The 22,702-nt window shown below is 39.9% G+C and overlaps 1 protein-coding gene across 1 annotated transcript in view; it reads right to left on the bottom strand.

Moving 5' to 3' along the window:
* Window positions 1-3,519: 3,519 nt before the first annotated feature.
* Window positions 3,520-22,702, bottom strand: part of LOC141048316 (uncharacterized) — a 198,499-nt gene continuing 179,316 nt past the window's right edge. Inside the window, exons 11-13 of the mRNA XM_073543818.1 lie at window positions 15,155-15,302; window positions 8,919-9,062; window positions 3,520-4,611 (exon numbers count right to left, since the gene is read on the bottom strand). Coding sequence (XP_073399919.1) covers window positions 4,166-4,611; window positions 8,919-9,062; window positions 15,155-15,302 — 738 coding nt within the window. The 3' untranslated portion in view covers window positions 3,520-4,165. The remainder of the gene's footprint in view (window positions 4,612-8,918; window positions 9,063-15,154; window positions 15,303-22,702) is intronic.

The raw sequence follows: 22,702 nt of genomic DNA, 5'->3' as shown, positions 1-22,702 counted from the left end.
CAAACTGGTCCATGATCTCTGGAATGCGGCAAATACGTCTGACACAATATTAAGAGAAACATGCCCATATCATGATGCTTGCACCACCATGCCTGTCTTCAGAGTGTATTGTAGCTTGAATGCAGAGTTTGGGGGTCGTCTGCCAAACTGCCTGCGGCCCTTGGACCCAAAAAGAGCAATTTTACATTCATCAGTCCGCAAAATGTTTCTCCATTTCTCTTTAGGCCATTTGTTGTGTTCTTTGGCAAATTGTATCAGTTTCAGTACATATCTTTTTTTTTTTTAACCATGGGACTTTGTGGGGACTTCTTGCTAAGAGATTAGCATCATACAGACGTCTTCTGTAACAGTACTCACAGGTAACTTGAGACCGTCTTTGATCATTGGCTGAGCCTTTGCTATTCTGGCTATTCTTCCATTCATTCAAATGGTAGTCTTCCCTTTTCTTCTACGTCTCTCTTGCTTGGCTTCCCATTACAAAGCATTGGAGATCATTTTAGCTGAACAGTCTATCGTCTGCATTTCTTTAGAACTTTTTCCCTATCCAAATCAACTTTTTAATTAAAGTACACTGTTCTTCAGAACAATGTATTGTACGACCCATATTTCCCAGGCTTTCAAGGAGAAACATTGTTCTGGCTTCATCGCTAAATAAGGACCACCTGATTCCCACCTGTTTCTTCACAGAATGATAGACCTCACTAACTGAACTCCACCCCTTTCAATTAATTATTTTAATACACAGACTCAAAATCATGCAGACGAGGACTGCTGATTCTGGTGGTTTTCTTAGAATCTACTGCACCAAATGGTTAATTGTTCGACATGTGGTAATATAATTTATACCAAAAACTGTGATTACCGGTAATCTGGTTAGTCATATTGGACTGCTATTATTTTGAACAATACTGTAAGTATGCCATCAATCAAGCAGTGAGAACTTATGTGGCGTGACAAATGACTCTTCTATTTCTGGCAATCTGATAGACAAATCTGGGTTTGGCAAATCCCGGGAGACCATTACCTGTCTGCATTGTTCCAACTGTGAAGTGTAAAGGATGGCTAATGATATGAAGTTGTTCTTCAGGTCCTTTAATTACAGTAAAAGGCCAATTTTATGCTCCTAACTTTATGGGAACATTTTAAAGAACATTTTTCTCAATTTGAGCATAACCGTGTCCCAGTTCACAAAGCAAGGTTCATAAAGGCATAGTTGGGAAGGTTTGGTGTAGCAGAATGTGACTGACTGCACACAGTCACGACCTGACTCTCATCGAACAACTTTGAGATGAATTACAATAGGGATTGCAAGCCTGGCTCTCTCATCCAATATCAATATCTGACGTCACAGATTCTATTCTGAATGAATGGCGCAACAAATTTCCAAAAACTCTTGGTTTTTATAACTGCAAAGGTGTGGTGGGAAGATAAAACCCATACAAATGCCTATGAATTCAGAATAGGATGTCGCAGAAGCTCCTGTAGGTGTAAATGTATAGGTATCCCAATACTTTTGTCCATAGAGTGTCTATTACTTCAGTGCACAGGGGATCTAACAATGGTTGCTTCTAATGTTATAAATTCAATATTTGTCTGATTAGTCATCAGTATTTTTATACAAGCATTGATGAAATTCACCTTAATTCCCATTGTAGTCTCTCCATATTATATACAAGACACGGTTTCCACATTCTATGGAAATTGCCTGCAATTATTCAGAAATACCTAGGTTCTTACATCCAAGGGAATACAGACATAAGTGTGCTTAGCTCTTTGAAGAGCAGTGTGCTTCTCTAGAAGGAAAAGGTTGTCATTAAAAATTCAATGAATTATCTTATTGGCGCAATGTATCAAGCCCCTTGCTGCACTTTACTAGGGGATATTAAACATTAAGAGCAGCATATTGGATTGAGTGTACCCATAGGCTTTATGCAAAGAAAAATTGTATTTTATGATGAAATATTTCTGTGTGTTTTGGCAGAGAGCGTTTAGAGAAGCAGCCAATTTATGCTGGCCCATGGGGCACATTGTAGAATGGAAATGGTGTCTCTGCATGACAAATATTCAATAAACACCTACGACCATTTATTCTAAACTGAATCTTAATAGTGCTTATGCTATTGTCTACAAACTTACAAAAGGTTTGCTGGTATTTCAGCATTTACTAGTATTTATAAGGTCAACAACCTTATACCTGACTGATTCAATTTTCATACATTCACTGCAGATATTAGGTCAAGTGCAAAGTGAAATTAATTTTGCACACTATACAGCCAATTATAAGTGAGGCAGGGTAAAAATACATAATGAAGAAAGGTGAAGATATGAGACTTGAGTTTAATGGCGGTATTTTATCAGCCATAGAAATTACGTAAAATGGGGACATGATGAATGCAAGAAGGTCAATTAGACTGGACAGAAGAAAATATATTAATGACTTCAGAGCTAGTGTTAAATGGCGGTACCAACCGGTAGTAGGAGGCACATGGAGTGCCACATTGTAGCAATACTCATTGTTACACATTGCAAGATCTAGGTATGTGTCTGTCGAGCTCAAAAACTTCAAGTTCAAGTTGATGCTCCCTTGTGCAAATGCATGTGCAAAAGATCCATTTTTTTCTGCTGTCTTTTGTCTGCAGGTGTCTGCACCAGAATGCACAGTATGCTCTGATTATTTTTTTTAACCCATTTTTGGTGCAGATTTGATGCAGCATTTTTAAATGTATTATTTACTGCAGAAATGCGGGGATCCTGTACTTAAAAATGCATTTGTGTCATACACTTATTTTTTAAGGCTGCCCATAAAAGCATAGCATGAAAAAACACACTAAAAATGCATGGTATGAGTTTTCATGAAATCCACATCCATATTTCAAGAACCGTTAAATGCAGAAGAAAAAACTGCAAATAAAAAGGATTTTCCTAACTTAAAAATTGATGGCACATCTCACTCTAATATTTGTCCCATCTCAGCACTCTAGGATTGGTTCCCATGTTTGGAACAGTGGTCCCTCAGCAAAGATCATGTCAATCCCCCCACAAAGTAAATTGATCACAGGCCGCCACATCTGGAAGAAGCTGGATGCAAAACGCGCGTCGGGGTGATGAGGGACATGCAATTCTCCGTGTTACTGCTGCCTTCATAGTTAATCTGCTTTCCCTGGTAATGTGCCTTGATTTCTTCCATTTATTTTATTTTGGATATATAGCGATTTATCATGGACTGATTATGGGTAAAATAAGTAGTGGTGTATGAGCTGTCAGATATTTAGCCCACATTGCAGATCTCCCCTAGTTTTGGGCACTTTTGATTAATTGTTTTAAGCTTTTTACAATTTTAATAATACTTAATAAAATATTGTACTGTTTTAATCTTATTTTCTGGAACTCTTCTTTCGGCTATGTCACATGTAAGTCTGAATTGTGGTTGAAAATATATGTAGAGGAGGACACGCATGAGTGTTGCTCTCTTCATTCTTTGCCATAGGCATATCGAAAACATCCAAATAGACTCAGAAGTTAATTATATCATGAAATCATGATATAATCATGTTTATTAATTATTAAACCATAAATAAAAATCACTTTAAGATTAGGAAACTTAGAAAAATTTCAGCTAAAATATACATATAAATTTCATAAAAGATTTTATACATAGAGATAAAAAAGGTCACACTTTTTTTCTACTCCACAATTAAAACACCAGATTTTGATTGATAAACATCAGCTTTTCTAGAAAACCTTCAAATCTCAAACATCTGGAATCATCTGGGGGGGGGGGTTTCATCAGAAACACAAACATTGAATACCAAAATATTTTTTTGATTTAGCAATTTTAGGCAATGTTGAAAACCAAGGGGGCGAACACTAATGGCAGATCTACAAGTGATTTTATCTCCTTCTAGATGGAAAAACAAGATTTTTTTAATTTTTGCAAAACAAATCTGGTTTGCATTAGTTGAACAAAAAAGGCCAAAAAGAAACATTAATAGAATCAATACTAATACAAAATCTGCTCAAAAATCAATCTGTTCTAACTTGCCAACCATGTGTTAGTAGACTGAATCCACATTGCCAAATGGTATGAGGTCCACTTTTCCCAGGTTGGAAAATATTACAATTATCATATAAAATTATCTAAATATTTTCACTTTAACTGACTTCATTAAACCTGCCAAGAAGGTTGCATCTTAACACTTTTGCTTCTTTGGAGGCTTTTGCTTCTACGATGTACTGCACTGGAGCTTTGTGTTTGTTCATGTTGCCTCTCCGGTATCTCTTTCTCTTTAACAGGGGAGGTGAGAGAGTTTTTTCTTCCAAAGGAAAAAAGTTGGGAAGTGATATCTGCAATTTCTCGTCTGTGATCAACAGAAGTTGGCGTCTTTCCATCCGCACTTTCACCCTCTGATTTTGAAGACTGGTCATTGGAAAAGCTTCCCTTGTGCTTTTTTTCCATCTTTAAAGTTTTGATGGTATCTAATGCCTGACTGAGTTCTTGTCTTAGTTTCTCTATTTCAAAGATGGACCGATCACGTTCTTCTTTACAGTTTTTAAGTGATCGGTCTAAAGAAATAAAGAATTCTTTGCCGAGTTTAGAGAATGCTTCTTCTCCTTAAGAAAAGAAAAACAAAAATAATCCAGCAGAATTACATTAAGAACCAAAAGCAAGCCAAGTCTAAAACAAATAAAAGAATTTTCACAGCTACATCTGAAAAAAAAGTCCTGACTTCTAATGTATTATATACAAAAAATCTTACGTGTTCCCATTTCTAGAAGTTGTATGGTAATCTTCAGTCACATCTCCTATTATTGGGTGAGACCTCTCTACGCACATCCCAGGCAAGGCTTTCATAAATCCAATCTTCACTATGGGTCCCTGAAATGCACTCTGGGAGCTGTCTGATACACAATCATTTATTTGATTGCAACTAGAAGTTCATACCGGACCACAGGGGTCTTCGTCCCCAAATGAGGGCTCCACGGTGAGCCCTGAGTTTGCATGTCCACATTGACACTGCAGCAGCAGAAGAGGGACGCAAGCACACAGTGTTAGTGTGAGCGCACTCTCACCCCTCTCTCCTATCTGCAGCGCCCACCACAGCATCACACAGTAGCAAGTAGTGAAATTATTAACGTCAAGGTAACCCATGTCAGAGCAGCCCCTAACCGATGTATTTAAAAACCTAATCATATGTATAGTACCTATATGAGCAGGATTCAGACAGGTGATGTCCGATGTGGACACACTGCAGAGAACGGCTTATATGTGCACGGCCCACAAGGAAGGGGTGGAGACCTCCCTAATCTTGTAAAAACAAGAAACCAATTGAATGCAAACGCATTTACAAGATTAGGGAGGTACTATACACATGATCAGGTTTTTAAATACATCAGCTACGGACTGCTCTGATGGGTATACCTTGACGGCTTAGGCTAAGTATACATTTTTTGCAAAAAACGTATCAACTGAATACCCTGTTTTTTATCATCTTTTTACTAGCACTTGCTGTTTATTTTTACCTTTTTACAACAGAGTATTTTTTCACGTTTTATTGTGTTTTTCTGTGTTTTATATTGATTTTGTTGAGATATTTAAAGGGACTGCTCGCACAGAATGACAGTTCAAACCAAGCACAAGCGCTCGCTGGTGTCATTCATTTGACTGCACCTTCCCACCTACTCCATCTATCTCTGGCTCTATGAAGCAAGAGCTGTCAATCAAAGAAGAGAGGGGTGGAGATTGTTTTCCCTCTAACAGATGGGAAGGTCACTTAAATGTTTGGCAATGCCAAGACTGCACCAAGCACCAGGACTTGGGTTGAGTAGTTATTCTGTGCTGTTAGACTCCCTTTAAAGCGGACATATCACCAGGTCAAAAGTGCACAGTATTTGCTCTAATTTTACCCCTGTTGCTTTCCAGAATATTCATTTATTTTTTAAATCCATAACATGGTTCCAAAGATATTTTCCTTTTTATTTTGTGCAAATTTTTATGGTTTTTACAGTTGCAGTCAGACGGCTGTATAACATGGTCGACGACTGCATCACAGTGCATGGACTGGCCGGAGGCTCTCCTGAGACTTGCCGGTCAGTCCGAGCATTGCGATCGTCGTCCATATTATAAGGCCGTATGACTGCGCCCTTAACAAGAGGGAGTTGCTTACAAGTAAATAATGCAGAGCAGCCTAACGACATAACCACAGAGTATCATGATTTTTTTCTATTGTTTCATTTCGAACGGGGCGAAAGGGGGGTGGGTGATGTGAACTTTTGTAATTTTTTTTATCTTTTAAATATTTTCAAAAAAATTTTTTTTTCACTTTTTGCATGCTGTAATAGTCTCCATGGGAGACTAGAAGCTGCACTATTTTGATCGCTTCTGCTACACATAGGCGATAATCAGATTGCTTGTGTTCAGCAGAAATGCTCACTTGCTATGAGCACCGACCACAGGAATTATCACCAAAAAGTTCTATCTTCGTCTCATCATACCAGAGAATCTTGTATGCTGGCTTTCATATGTCTGGCACTGAGGAGAGGCTTCCGTCGGGCCACTCTGCCATAAAGGCCCGACTGGTGGAGGGCTGCAGTGATAGTTGACTTTGTGGACTTTATCCCATCTCGCTACTGCATCTGTGGAGCTCAGCTACAGTGATTTTGCGGTTCTTCTTTACCTCTCTCACCAAGGCTCTTTTCTCCCACAATTGCTCAGGCCACTGTGCTCTTAGGAACCTTGAGCACTGCAGAAATTCTTTTGTAACCTTGGCCAGATCTGGGCCTTGCCACAATTCTTTCTCTGAGCTCCTTGGCCAGTTCCTTTGACTTCATGATTATCATTTGGTATGACATGCACTGTGAGCTGTGAGGCCTTAAATAGACAGGTGTGTCCCTTTACAATCAAGTCCCATCAGTTTAGTTAAACACAGCTAGACTCCAATGAAGGAGTAGAACCATCTTAAGGAGGATCACAAAGAAATGGACTGTATGTGACTTAAATATAAGTGTCTGAGCAAAGGGTCTGAATACTTATGACCATGTGATATTTAAGTTTTTCTTTTTTTAATAAATGTGCAAAAATTTCTACATTTCTGGGGCTTTTTTTTCAGTCAAGATGGGGTGCAAAGTGTCCATTAATGAGAAAAAAATGAACTTTTTTGAATTTACCAAATGGCTGCAATGAAACAAAGAGTGAAAAATTTAAAGGGGTCTGAATACTTTCCGTACCCACTGTACATCAGATAATGTGCCCGGAAAAGTGCAGGCTCCAGCGCTGAGCGGTTAACGGGGGAGTCTGATATCGGCATATTATTACACCCGATGTCAGATAGGGGTTTAAGGGGTTTTTCCATGAACATAAGTTAATTTTATGCAATAGATCTTGGAATAATAAATAAGTTCCACAATTCGATGTGTTTAGATAAACTGTTACTGTGCGGAAATAATCTTATAGATATGCTCCTGCTGTGTCCTGTGTAATGGCTGTGTCTAACCATACAGGGACTTGGTCTGATCATACCACAGCTCCTGGGCAGGGGAGGAAGCAAAAGAGTATACAAACATTACAGCTGGGGATCACAGCTGATTCTTTCTGTGAGGCAAAACATTTCAATGCCTGTTTTTAACCCCTTTCCGACATGTGCCGTAATAAGACGCCCATGTCGAACTCTCCCTGTTTGGTGGCACATGACAGCTGATTTATACAGCTGACATGTGGTCGCAACAGCCGCGCGGGTGGAATCACGATTCACCAGTGGCTGTTAACTAGTTAAAAGTCGCTGTCAATCTCTGACAGTGGCACTTAACTGGCACTTACAGGAAGCACGCTGGTAATCCTGCCCGTCAGTGATGCCGTCACATGACCGTGGGTCACCGATGGGTCGGCATGACAACCAGAGGACTGAAGCAGACTGCTATGATTGTCATTGCCAGTTTGCTATGAGCGCCAACCCTTGGTCGGCACTCATAGCAGGTGATCATTTCTGCTACACACAGGCGATCTGATCATCGCCTGTGTGTAGCAGAGGCGATCGAAGTAGTGCAGCTTCTAGCCTCCCATGGAGACTATTAAAGCATGCAAAAAGTTAAACAAAATGTTATTGAAAATATTTAAAAAAATTAAAAAAATATAAAAGTTCAAATCACCACCCTTTCAGCTCATTTAAAATAAAACAATGAAAAAAAAAATCAAATATACACATATTTGAGTTCAGGATCGCCCGATCTATCAATATAAAAAAAAGAATTAACCCGATCGCTAAACGACAAAGCGATAAAAAAATAAAAAATGCCAGAATGTTTTTTTGGTCGCCGATACATTGCAATAAAATGCAAAATGGCGTTTTTCTTTTTTTATATATAACAAATTTTGGATTTTTTTCTCACCACTTAAAAAAGAACCTAGAATAAATAAAATAAAAAAATATATGTTTGGTGTGTATGAACTTGTACTGACCTGGAGAATAATAATGGCTGGTCAGTTTTAGCATTTAGTGAACATGGTAAAAAAAACAAGACAAAAAACTGTGGAATTGCACTTTTTTTGCAATTTAAATGCGCTTGGAGTTTTTTTTTTCCCGTTTTCAGTACAGGACATGGTAAAACCAATGGTGTCGTTCAGAAGTACAACTCGTCCCGCAAAAAGCCCTCACATGGCCATATTGACGGAAAAATAAAAGGTTATGGCTCTGGAAAGAAGGGGAGCAAAAAACGGAAATTCAAAAACTGAAATGCCCCTGGTCGTTAAGGGCTTAAACAATGTTTTCCTTCAAAGAAAGAATTATTTGTGATACCCTGCTCTAATGTCTGTATACTTTTTCTCCTCCCCTGCCCTGGAGCTGTGGTATAATCAGACCATGTCTCTGTACAGTTCATGGAAAAACCCCTTTAAGTACAAATAGGAATTAAAAAAAAAATGCTACCTTCATGCTGCTGAGTTGTTGATGGAGTCAATGTGTCCACAGCATCTTGAATCTGTTCTGCATTGCTCTTAAAAATTGTTAGGAAATTTCTTAAAGAAGTTTCAGAAGCGTCAGCTTTAAGGTCAGCATAGGAGGAAAGCACATCTATAAAATACAGAAAAGGGAATAAAGGGTAGCCTTCATTTTAATCTGTTTTTCAAAAAATCAATAGTACACATTAAATTGTGAATTGTGGTCATATTCTATATGTAGGAGCCAATTGATTTTGCACTAAGCACTTTAAAAAAGGATTATTTAATCCCGGCATATTTATCTCAGGCCAAGTGGTATGATTACACAGTAATATGACTGGATGGTGCTTTATAGATATTTAATAAGACACTAATCTTTATTTTTTTGTCTGTTGAATTGAAATCATCCTCATTTTTATGAATTTATGCAAATCAAGTGTTCAATACAGATGGCTTTTTAATGTGTAATCACTATTGTACACGTTCCTCTTTTCTATTTCGGATTTGGACACATGCTGAATAAAAAAAAAAAAGGGATGGAAACGCCACAAATCAAAGTGCTGCATAATTAGAAGTTACATTAATTTTCAATAGACTTTAAGGCTATGTTCACATGTTGCGTTTTTTATGCTTTTTTCCCCGCAGGCAAAACTTACTCTATTGTCAGTAAAGAAGCAACATCAAAAAAGCAGGTATTGCTGAGTGTTTGCTGCGTTTTAGGTGCTTTTTTTTACTGCATTTTTGTCAGGATACATTTGTCTCTTGTGCATGCTGATAAAGTTCAGTGCATAAAAAAAATTGAACTTCATCAAGTTTTGGCACCAAAAGCTCAGCAAAACCTGATACCTGCATATTTTGCAGCGTTTTTGCACTACTTGCAATGCTTTCAATGGGTGAAAAACACTGCAAAAACGCTGAAAGTAATAACAGCTCTTTGACAAAACAGTCAGGGAAAAAAAAGGTGTGTGCATGAGATTTCTTAAATAGTATAGACTTTGCTGGTACTATGAAACGCAACTGAAAATTTGCATGAAAAAAACACATGAAAAAACACAACGTTGTTTTTGCAGCGTTGAAAAAACGCTGCAAAAACACAACATTGCACACATAGTGGTGAAGAATCAACAAGAGGGACACAATTGTGAAGTTGAATGAAATTTATTGGTTATTTTAAATTTTTGTGGAAATACAAAAACTGAAAAGTGGGACGTGCAATATTATTCGGCCCCTTTACTTTCAGTGCAGCATCCTCACTCCAGAAGTTCATTGTGGATCTCTGAATGATCCAATGTTGTCCTAAATGACTAATGATAATAAATATAATCCACCTGTGTGTAATGAAGTCTCCGTACAAATGCACCTGCTCTGTGATAGTCTCAGGCATTCACCCTAATCAAGCCCTATCAGAGCTAACAAACCTGACCCCCATGACTCCTGCCCTAACAAGGGCAGTCCACATCTGACCCTCAAAATAGAAGCCCTATTATGTCTCTGTGCATCCCGACGCGTTTCGTCAGCCCATATTTTTGGTCAATATGCCCATCAAGTGCTAGTAGGTGCCCTGAAGAGTCACTAACTGACGAAACGCATCAGGATGCACAGGGACATAATAGGGCTTCTATTTTGAGGGTCAGATGTGGACTGCCCTTGTTAGGGCAGGAGTCATGGGGGTCAGGTTTGTTAGCTCTGATAGGGCTTGATTAGGGTGAATGCCTTTTTTCCTGACCTAACATGAGTCTGACTGGACATCTGACTGGGGATATCCTCCATATGCATGCGGTGAGATCTTTCCATTTCTCATAATTATGTTTGTGGATTCTGTATATGATGTCTCCTTAATATGTATAAACAAGCAACTTCCTTGATAACCCGAACAGGGTAGAGGTTTTCTTTTTTTCTCTATAGAAAGTTGTTTTAATGTATTACTTCTAATAAGGAAACTGTTTATTGTTTGACCTTGATCTCGAGCTTTACTGTCTCAGACCAAGTATATTCTGTCCAGTCCTTTCAAAATTCGGACTTGGAATAGTCACATGTATATATGCTGTGTGATCTGTTTTTGAGACTTATACAGACACTCTTTGTTATAGTCTGTGACAATTTGATTTAGAGTGTTTTTATCTTCACTATATCTTGTGGTAGCTTTTATATTACTTATTAAAAGTTATGTTTTATGATTTTCTCAATTGCAGATATACTATTTTCTTCAGCAGGGACAGGGAAGATGGTTAAAATTGATGGGAAGATGGATGGAGCCAGATACAGGACAAATCTTGAAGAAAACCTGTTGAAGTCTGCAAAATACCTGAGACTGAGATTTGTCTTCCAACAAGACAATGATCCCAAACTTAAAGCAAAATCTACAATGGAATGGTTCACAAATAAACTTATCCAGGTGTTAGAATGGCCAAGTCAAAGTCCTGACCTGAATCCAGTCGAGAATCTGTGGAAAGAGCTGAAAACTGCTGTTCACAATCGATCTCCATCCAACCTCACTGAGCTCGAGCCGATTGCCAAGGAAGAATGGGCAAGAATTTCAGTCTCTCAATGTACAAAACTGACAGAGACATACCCCAAGCGACTAGCAGCTGTAATCGCAGCAAAAGGTGGCGCAACAAAGTATTAAGTTAAAGGGGCCAAATAATATTGCACACCCCACTTTTCAGTTTTTGAATTTCCACAAAAATTTAAAATGACTAATAAATTTCGTTCAACTTCACAATTGTGTTCCACTTGTTGTTTCTTCACCAAAAATTTACATTTGGTATCTTTATGTTTGAAGCATGATATGTGGGAAAAGGTTGAAAAGTTCCACGGGGCCGAATACTTTCGCAAGGCACTGTATTTTTTAATATGTTCAACACCCAAGTCCTTAGACCACTAGTGGTTGCTGAAAAAACTGCTCTGAAGCCCGCTCTTTAGCAGCATACAGAGCAAGGTACACGCTCAATAGAACGTCTACATGCCTGAATACCATTCTGTAAGCGCTCGTGCCGGAGTTCAGGGCTTCTGTCTTCTGATCTTATCACTTCAGAACTGTTTTTTTGAGCAATCTGTGGTGGCCTGGGTCCTGATGGATGTGTTATGGGGGCAGATCAAATTTAAATAAAAATAAATATAGGTGCTTTTTAAAATTAACGGAGTTCCAAAAAAATAAAGTGAACAAAAAAAAAGTACAAAAGAAACATCACTAAAAACTTGTCAAAATGCTGTGTGGGAGAAAAAAAACGTAATGGGATTGCCAATTCAATTCTATTCTAATAGCTTTCATGTGAACAGAATCCCTTAAATTTTATGTCCACATTTGGAGTTTTACAAAGAAAAAACAAAATTCTCACCAATATAGAGATATATTGATCACTGACCGCAGTGGTCTTTATTGAAGCAGTCAAATGTCGTGCAGGCAGAAGAGGAAGCAAGGAAAGTGGCGGTGAATTCCAGCAGCAATATATGGGCGAGTTGGATGATCGATAGGCAAGTATAAAGTGTGTGTGTGTATATTGTAGATTGTGAGCCCTCGCGGGCAGGGTCCTCTCTCCTCCTGTATCAGTCGTGACTTGTATTGTTTAAGATTACTGTATTTGTCTTTTACTATGGGTTTCAGCCTTTTGGTGGTGTGAACACTCTCCTACAGACTTGTTCACTGTGTGCATGTCCCATGTGTTTGCATTGTCTTTTATTATGTATACCCCTTTTCACATGTAAAGCACCATGGAATAAATGGCACTATAATAAGCAATAATAATAAATATACAGTTGTGGCCAAAAGTATTGACACCCCTGCAATTCTGTCAAACACAAATTCTTTGATATTATTATCTTCATTTAATTTGTATTAAATAACAAAAAACACAAAGGAGAAAGAAGCAAAAAGCAAAACATTGATCATTTCACACAAAACTCCAAAAACGGGCCAGACAAAAGTATTGGCACCCTCAGCCTAATACTTGGTTGCACAACCTTTAGCCAAAATAACTGCGACCAACTGCTTCCGGTAACCATCAATGAGTTTCTTACAATGCTCTGCTGCAATTTTAGACCATTCTTCTTTGGCAAACTGCTCCAGGTCCCTGATATTTGAAGGGTGCCTTCTCCAAACTGCTATTTTTAGATCTCTCCACAGGTGTTCTATGGGATTCAGGTCTGGACTCATTGCTAGCCACCTTAGAAGTCTCCAGTGCTTTCTCTCAAACCATTTTCTAGTGCTTTTTGAAGTGTGTTTTGGGTCATTGTCCTGCTGGAAGACCCATGACCTCTGAGGGAGAACCAGCTTTCTCACACTGGGCCCTACATTATGCTGCAAAATTTGTTGGTTGTCTTCTGACTTCATAATGCCATGCACACGGTCAAGCAGTCCAGTGCCAGAGGCAGCAAAGCAACCCCAAAACATCAGGGAACCTCCGCCATGTTTGACTGTAGGGACCGTGTTCTTTTCTTTGAATGCCTCTTTTTTTTCTCTGTAAACTCTATGTTGATGCCTTTGCCCAAAAAGCTCTACTTTTGTCTCATCTGACCAGAGAACATTCTTCCAAAACGTTTTAGGCTTTTTCAGGTAAGTTTTGGCAAACTCCAGCCTGGCTTTTTTATGTCTCGGGGTAAGAAGTGGGGTCTTCCTGGGTCTCCTACCATACAGTCCCTTTTCATTCAGACGCCGACGGATAGTACGGGTTGACACTGTTGTACCCTCAGACTGCACGGCAGCTTGAACTTGTTTGGATGTTAGTCGAGGTTCTTTATCCAACATCCGCACAATCTTGCGTTGAAATCTCTTGTCAATTTTTCTTTTCCGTCCACATCTAGGGAGGTTAGCCACAGTGCCATGGGCTTTAAACTTCTTGATGACACTGCGCATGGTAGACACAGGAACATTCAGGTCTTTGGAAATGAACTTGTAGCCTTGAGATTGCTCATGCTTCCTCACAATTTGGTTTCTGAAGTCCTCAGACAGTTCTTTGGTCTTTCTTTTCTCCATGCTCAATGTGGTACACACAAGGACACAGGACAGAGGATGAGTCAACTTTAATCCATGTCAACTGGCTGCAAGTGTGATTTAGTTATTGCCAACACCTGTTAGGTGCCACAGGTAAGTTACAGGTGCTGTTAATTACACAAATTAGAGAAGCATCACATGATTTTTCGAACAGTGCCAATACTTTTGTCCACCCTCTTTTTTATGTTTGGTGTGGAATTATATCCAATTTGGCTTTAGGACAATTCTTTTTGTGTTTTTTCATTTAAGACAAATTAAATGAAGATAATAATACCAAAGAATTTGTGTTTGCAATCATTTTCAGGAAGAAACTGAGTATTATCTGACAGAATTGCAGGGGTGTCAATACTTTTGGCCACAACTGTACATATACTTTTTGTAGGTTATGCTGTGCCAATATGTACAAAATAATTAAAAACTGCATATAACCATCAATACATCTAAACTGATTAAATAATATATTTTTATCACTTTACTTCCTGATGCTCCTCAATAGCCTTTTTCCACTTTGGTTGCAGCACATTTATGGCACAAGAAGAGCAGCAGTGATGTGGGGTCTGCAACCAGGAAAACAGAAGAGCAGCAGAGAGCATCATGAACACTGCACTAAAACACTATGGGGTAGAGAGGTATGGGTACTTTACATTAGACAGTTATTGTGATGTATTTCTGCCTGTGTGCAGTTGTTCAGTAATCTTGGACACCACTTTAACCACAGAATGTTATACCTAAAATGTCAATCCCTGTAAAAAGTGACCGAGTCTGTGATTATGAACAGTGACATATACATATACTTTCCCCCCATGTTCAGAGCTTTCAGGAAAAACAAAAAACAAAATAAACTCGCTACTGAAAGATACCAGCTATCTGTGCCTTGTAATTCCAGATTTTTACACTTTATGACGCATTAAAATATGGTGCAGTTTTGTGGCAGAAACAATAGCCAGATTATTAAAATTTCTGAATGGAACAGATGCCGAATTACATGAAATTGGAATATCAGGTAAAAAAAAAAATATCCAGAATGCATAAAGTTAAAGCTTCAAAGAAAAACATTGAAAAATGTCAAAGCTAAAATGTCTTAAAGTATTAGCAAAACAATCATCGTTCATTTCCCTTGCCTACTAAGAGCACGTTGTCCAACTTCTTTCTAAAGGGTAAAAACTAATAACAGTGACCAAGTTATCTTGACATGTTGGCCGGATGTGCAAGTGCTATTTTTATGTCTCACTAACCTTTCAGTGGAGAACAAACAACCGCCACAACATTTTCTTGAAAATTATGATAGGCTTGTTTTATCCCTTGGAAAAGAGCTTGTGTGTACTGAACTTGTAGGTTGTAAATACCCCGGTGGAAATCAAGCTCAGCTTCCAGGGCATGGATCTGGAAAACAAAGGTCACCAACAGACAGAATGACAAGACCTCCGATCCTTAGAAGAACTGGAGCCAGTACAGCATAAGTTTTTCAGGTGATAAATAAAGAAATACATATATTATAAATAAATATATACTCATTCAAGTGGTTGTCCAGATACAAGATATGGATAACTTTTCCTTAAAATAGACATGAATATTCGATTACCGTATTTGGGGTCCAACACCTGACACCCCCACAGATCAACAACAATTAGCTCCGAGGGTGGATGTAAACAAACACTTTGAATGGTGGCGGGCAGAGCAGTTTTGTTCTATGTGTAGCAGCCGCTGCCGGTTACTGCAGAAAATCTCCTGTTCTTTTGAATAAGAGCTAATGTGCAGTACCCAGCAGCAGATGTAAAATTCACCTCTGGTTAATGTATCTACATCCATCCGCCAATGTAACTAATACCAACTGATCAATGGGAGTACTGGGTGACTGTCAACCCCCCATCAATCTAATATCGATGACGTATCCTAAGTATAGGTCATCAATATCTAGTGAAAGAACAACCCCTATAATCATAAATTTAGAGAAGAAATTACTGGTATCTAAGAGTGTGAATTCACAGCACTCTATAGTTTATTGTGAAAATCAGAACATTGCCAAAATGTGATGAATACATCGATTTTACAGACATAAGATCAATGGCAGCTATAGAGGGCTGAATGTGAAAGCTTCAGTGAACACCAGGATGTTTAGTGCAAGACTCAATGGGTAAATGGGATGGTTGTGGGGAAAGCGCTAGTGTGAATAGAAGCAGAATCTATCCATGAGGAAATACTTCCTGAGAACTATGCAAATGGAGAAAGCCCTTACAGGACTAAAGATAGTTTCAGTCTGTGAGTGAGCTAATTTGCATACTGTTCTCCCATGTGCATTGCAGGTAAGATTCCATACTTGGGTGGTCTCTTTAAAGAGTGTAAGTATATCAGGCACTTTATGAAAAACAAAAAATGTTCCTAAGAACTAACATGCAGATAGTTGCTACCTACCTGCCTGTTATGCATTGTATTGTTTCTCTCCAGCATAGAGCGACCATGGATCGTTCCTGCCGGTGATGCAGATGCCTCTCCTGATGCGACGAGGCTGGACTTCCGAAGTCATTCTGATGGACAGCAAATGTCCTCAGTCAGGCAGCAGGAATTTGGCTGTCAATCAGAGTGATGTTGGAATTCCCGCCCTGTTAACAGAGCAAAGTGGAAAAGAATCCTCTGCTCTGTAGACGTGACGTCAGGAGAGGCAGCTGATTCTGTGACCGCTCTGTGCCAGGGAAGAATGGTGCCGGGAACAACTGGCAGGTAGGTAGCAACTACCCGACTTGTTAGTGCTTAGGCACCAAACCGCTGCAGGACCAGCTCTGCCCTCACCTATTGTATCCTCACCCATCCCTTGTAGATTGTGAGCCCTCGCGGGCAGGGTCCTTTCTCCTCCTGTACCAGTCATGACCTGTGTTTTTTAAGATTACTATACTTATTTTTTATTATGTACACCCCTCCTCACATGTAAAGTGCCATGGAATAAATGGCGCTATAATAATAATACTGTCCCCCATCCTGGTACAATGTCCCCCATCCTGGTAGAATATATTTGAATGGGAGACATTATGTTATAATGTCCCATATGCTGGAGTAATGTCCACCATGCAGGTATAATGTCCCCCATTCTGGTATATTCTGTTATAATGTCCCACATGCTGGAGTAATGTCCCCCATCCTGGTATAATGTCCCCCATTCTGGTATATTCTGTTATAATGTCCCACATGCTGGAGTAATGTCCACCATACAGGTATAATGTCCCCCATCCTGATATATGCTGCTATATGTCCCATATGCTGGCCTCTTTCCGTTCTTCTCCAGTACATTTTAAAAAGAAAAAAATGATTCTGCTCACCTTCCTCTACTCCCACAATGTGCAGTGTCCTCTTCTGTAGCCTGCAGCTGATTTATGTGTGCCAGTATGGGCAGTGCATGATGTCACTGCCATGAGTCTCGGTTTCACTGGCAAGCGGATGTCTGCTGTCGGCATCTGATTGACTGGCAGCATGTACTGCGCCATAATACATTTCACCTGAATGTGCATCTGAGGATGTACATCCAGGTGAAATTGGAGAGTTGGCAGGCCCGGACACACCCTCTATGACTATGATCATTACACCCCTGCTCTGTTTAAAAAATGATTAACATAATGCAGCCTCAGTACTAGCACACAGTTGTGTATCTCAAGCCAGGTGCCTTTCCAGCTAAGCAATGTCCCTTTTCAAATGATATGGTAAAATTGTTTAACACACATAATAAATGTGGTGCTAGTTTTTTGGAACAAATAAAGGCAGAAATGTACAAGAATAAGCATTATAAGCCCCCCCACACCTGTGGTTATAAGACATATAGGTAAATAGACGATAAACTGTCACACAACAGCCAATCCAAACCAAGGATGATTCATGATCAGTCTTTTACTGTATAGCACAATACTGGGAATTACAATGTATGGGGACAGGAATAAGAATGACTATCGATTAATTCAATGGTACTCATAATAAAGTACGTGCGGCTACATCAGGGAAAAGTATAGACAGATGCAACTTCTTCTGACAATTAAAATGGATAGCCACGTATTTTAGAAACTTGGAGGAGTCATCTGATCGCAAAAGCTGACTCCAATCCTTAAAGGGACTCCATCCTACCATTTAAAGGTGATGATACATCAGCCATGTACAATCATCCAACCTGTTACGCTTTGTTTGCCTACTGCTGCCTCCTTTGCCAAAACAAATATTCAGGTTTTCCTGTATCCAAGATGGCCACCACTGTGACATGAGGCGTATTGGTCAGATCCAAGCCTTCCTTGCTTACACTATGATGTGAATGTGTAGTTCAGACTTACTACTGCACCCTAGGCCAGGGCCGGCTCCAGGTTTTTGAGGGCACCGGGCGAAAAAGTCTCAGTTGGCCCCCCCTTAACACATACCACGACTCATGCCGTGTGACATCCGTGGTGACGGCCAAAAACGGACTTCTCTCTGTGTGGATCACACGGACACGCATGTGATCCACACGGACACTCGCTCTGTGGCAAAACACGTTCATGTGATGGAGGCTACTGATTAGTAGTGTACGCATGAAAGAAAGAAGAGAGGGGAAATAAAGAACAGAGAAAGAAAGAGAAAGAATGGAAGGAAGAACAGAGAAAGATACAGAGAGAGAAAGAAAGAAAGAACAGAGAAAGAATGAACAGAGAAAGAAAGAAAGAAAATAAAGAACAAAGAGAAAGAAAGGAAGAACAGAGAGAGAAAGAAAAGAACAGAGAGAAAGAGAAAGAAAGAGGGTAAAGAAAGAAAGAACAGATAGAGAAAGAAGAAAGAAAGAAAAAGAACAAAGAGAGAGAAAGAGTGGACAGAAAAAAACAGGGAGAGAGAAAAAGAAGGAGGGGAAAGAAAGAACAGAGAGGTAGAGAGAAAAAGAAATAGGGGAAAGAACAGAGAGGAAGAGGGGAAAGAAAGAACAGAGAGAGAGAAAGAAAGAGAGGAGAGAACAGACAGAGAGAAAGAACAGAGACAGAAAGAAAGAGAACAGAGCGAAAGAACAGAGAGAGAGAAAAAAAAGATTAGAGAGAAAGAACAGAGAGAGAAAGAAACAGAGAAAGAAAAATTCTATAAAGATACTATAGCAGCCCGGCTCCCATTGTAGTGCCCACCTGAGCCTCCCGGTGCAGGACATATCATGATCCGCTGACATGGCCGACATCCCTGATTCCAAGGCGATCCTGCTATCCGCTGTCAGAGGAGGACACGGTGATGGATCTGAAGCATTCCCTGAAGTGCCTCCATGGTTCCGTCACAATCTCCTACTGAAATTACCTAATTTCTGGTCAGCTTCCAGCACGTCACTTCCGGCAGAACGTTACGTGCAAGTTTTAAATTGCTCCTTGGGGCTCCGCTGTGTACTCCTGTGTTCCGCGGGGAAAGTATGCTCCCGGCTGGGGCAGTCTCTCTCTCAAAATCGGGACTGTCTCGCTGGATCCGGGACAGTTGGGACTCGGGAGGTATAAATGCTCCCCACCATATACCTCGTACACGCACGGCTCCGCTTTGTATGCCTCGTACACACACGGCTCCGCTCCGTACCCCTTGTACACACGCAGCTTCACTCCGTACACCCCCGGCTCTGCTCCGCTCCATAAACACACGGCTCAGCTCCGTACACACAGGGCTCCGTTCCGTACATCTCGTACACACACGGCTCTGCTCCGTACACCTCATACACACACGGCTCTGCTCCGTACACCTCGTACACACACGGCTCTGCTCCGTACACCTCGTACACACACGGCTCTGCTCCGTACACCTCGTACACACACGGCTCTGCTCCGTACACCTCGTACACACACGGCTCTGCTCCGTATACCTCGTACACACACGGCTCTGCTCCGTACAACTTGTAAACCCCTCCTGACCCCACCCAAGAACACACACGGCTCTGCTACATCCACCTTGTTAAACCCCTCCCTAACCCCACACAAGTACACACACGGCTCTGCTACATCCACTTTGTTAAACCCCTCCTGACCCCACACAAGTACACACACGGCTCTGCTACATCCACATTGTAAACCCCTCCTGACCCCACACAAGTACACACACGGCTCTGCTACATCCACCTTGTAAAACCCCTCCCTGACCCCACACAAGTACACACACGGCTCTGCTACATCCACCTTGTTAAACCCCTCCCTGACCCCACTGTCCCACACATAAACGTTACCTCATCCATCCAGACCAGCACCATAATGAAAAGCCACCAGCACTGCAGAGTCCTGCAGCCGCCCTGATCATGTGACCCGACTCCTCCCCTCCTGTGACCTCATCACAGGTCCTGTGCTGGCACCGCACACAAGATTACAGCCGAAGGAAGCGATGATCATTGCTGGCTGTAAGGGGCTGCGTCACTGCGTGGGTCCCTCGCGGAGGGCGCATGATGGGGTCAGTACATGGGGGGCGTGGCGGCGGCCGGCGGGTATCCCAGACAGCGTGAGTGGGCCCACCCATCTCGCCAGGGCCCCGGCACTTGCCCGGGTGCGCCGGGTGCTGACGCCGGCCCTGCCCTAGGCCACCGCAGTGGCCATCTTGGATGTAGGAAAAACGGAACGTTGGTCTCAGTGGAGCAGGCAGTGGCACTCAATCGGAGAACCAGGCAGGGTAAATACACATGAAGAATGTATAGTCAGTCTTCAGTACCATGATTGAGGGTTGCTTTGTGCTAGTCATTGTGTAAAGGTGATGAAGTATATGAAACAGCAGGGTGATAACACTTTTATGACATGTCTTGGTAGCTAAAATCTAATTGAAAACCTCCGTAATACTAATGGCTGCAAAAACAATCTATAAAGTACAGACAGGGTTCACTATCAAAAGAAAACATAGGATCAATAAGACTAAGTCTATGATCAAAAGCTTTTTGTATGCCATTAATCAAAAATTGATGCTATACACAACAGTTTTTTGTTAAACAGTGATAAATTGAAAAAGAATAAAATAATTTTAAAACCTAAAGGAATGTCAGGGCGATGGAAAAACATGGACTTAATTTTTCAAACAAAGGATTTTTGAGCCATGGCAGTATGACAGTATTTATATTCAAAAAGATTCATAAGCACAGCTGGGTCCTGCGTCCCGTAGTCAGCAAAAAATAGACGTGGACTGATTCTACTGCGCGCTATGTATCCTTGTCTCTAAAACAAGCACCTGCAGTGTGTAGGAAATTTCCCACATATAAATATCGGTCACGTTCTCATGTTAGTGACAGGGCGTGCAATAAGGTCTGCAATTCAATGTTTACCAGGCGATGTGACAAACAGCGATGTCTGGTGTGGCACATTATAGAAAAGAAACATCACTGCAAAATCAATGCAAATCTGAGAAATGGAGCAAGAAACCGTAGGTGTAAAATAGAATGGATATTTCTGTGTGTTTTTTGGAAAGGGATGATTTTTCTAAGGGTAAAAGAGCAATTTTAATAAAACAGAGGAAACTCAGCAATAAAATGATAAGAGGGAGCTGCCAAGATTCTACTTTAACAAGAAATATTCAGAAGCTGCAGATAAATTACGTACCGTAAGTCTCGATAAATACATTGAGTGTACCACTCGCCATAATGCCTTGTATAAGACCTATTTATTACATTCCGCTCATTATAAACAGAGTTCGTTCATTAATCGGCTGTGTCGGAAGTATCCTTACCCCTTAATGACCAGGCCATTTTCATTTTGTCACTTCTGGTTTACTCATCTCAACCTTCCAAGAGCCGTCAATTTATTTTTTCGTTTTATTCATTTTGACATAGCCTTGTAAGGGCTTGAGTTTTTTTTTTTTGTAAGTTATATTTTTTATTGACACTACTTAATTTAAAATTGGTATCAATAACAAAGGAACATGGAAAAAAAAAATTCTATGCGATGAGGAATAGAAAAAAAATAAAATAAAACAGCATTTAGATTCTTTTACAATGTGCACAACTTCATTCTGTGGGTTAATACAATTACAGAAACATTTCTTTTTTTTTTAAAGAAACAAAAATGTCTAAGGCTTTGTTCACATGCAGCATGTTTTAGCTGCATTTTTTTTAATGCAAATTAATAACTGAGTTTTCCATTTATATTACCACCAAAAACAATGAGATTTCACAAATCTCATGGTCAAGCTTGTTTTTTTTAGTTTCCTGACTGAATTGGAGAACTGCAGCATTTTTGAAATCTGCAGAATGTCAATTCTTTCAGCATTTTTGTAGCAGCTTTTCACCCATAGAAAGCAATGAGAAAGTATAAAAAGTCAACTAATGTTTGTTGAAGCTTTTTTAAGTGTTTTTTTTTTTTGTGAATATAACTAACTTTAATAAATATGTACTTTAGACAAAGCAAACGTATAACTCACACCCTCCAAAAATAAGATAAAAATAGCATGAAAATTTACCAAAAACACTGAAAAATGGGCATTTTGAATGCAGTGTTTTTACAGCCAAGAGAGGTTTTAGTTGTGGGAAAAAAAATGCATTAAAATGCTGCATGTGAACATAGTTTAAGACTCAGAAATTCTCTATTTTAGCAACTTTTTCATAGTGTTCACAGTGCAGAATAAATTTGTGATTTTATAAATGTATTATTTCTTTTTATTTTTAGAATAGTGGTGATTCAAATGTTTATGTATTTTATTATTCATATGTTTACAATTTGTTCCCCCCATGGTCCTTGAACTTGTGACCACCTGATTGTTGGTTGCCTAACAAACAAGCAATCCCTGCATGTGTTGTGGCTGTCGAGCATGTTCCGATAACTCCTTATCGGAGCATGCTTGTTTAACACTAGTTAGAA

This window comes from Dendrobates tinctorius, unplaced genomic scaffold (assembly GCF_039654945.1).
Source record: "Dendrobates tinctorius isolate UK_male_01 unplaced genomic scaffold, ASM3965494v1 ptg000003l, whole genome shotgun sequence".
In the NCBI taxonomy this organism is placed as follows: Eukaryota; Metazoa; Chordata; class Amphibia; order Anura; family Dendrobatidae; genus Dendrobates; species Dendrobates tinctorius.
The sequence above is the reverse complement of the archived record's forward strand: the minus strand, read 5'-3'. Positions and strand labels throughout refer to the sequence as shown.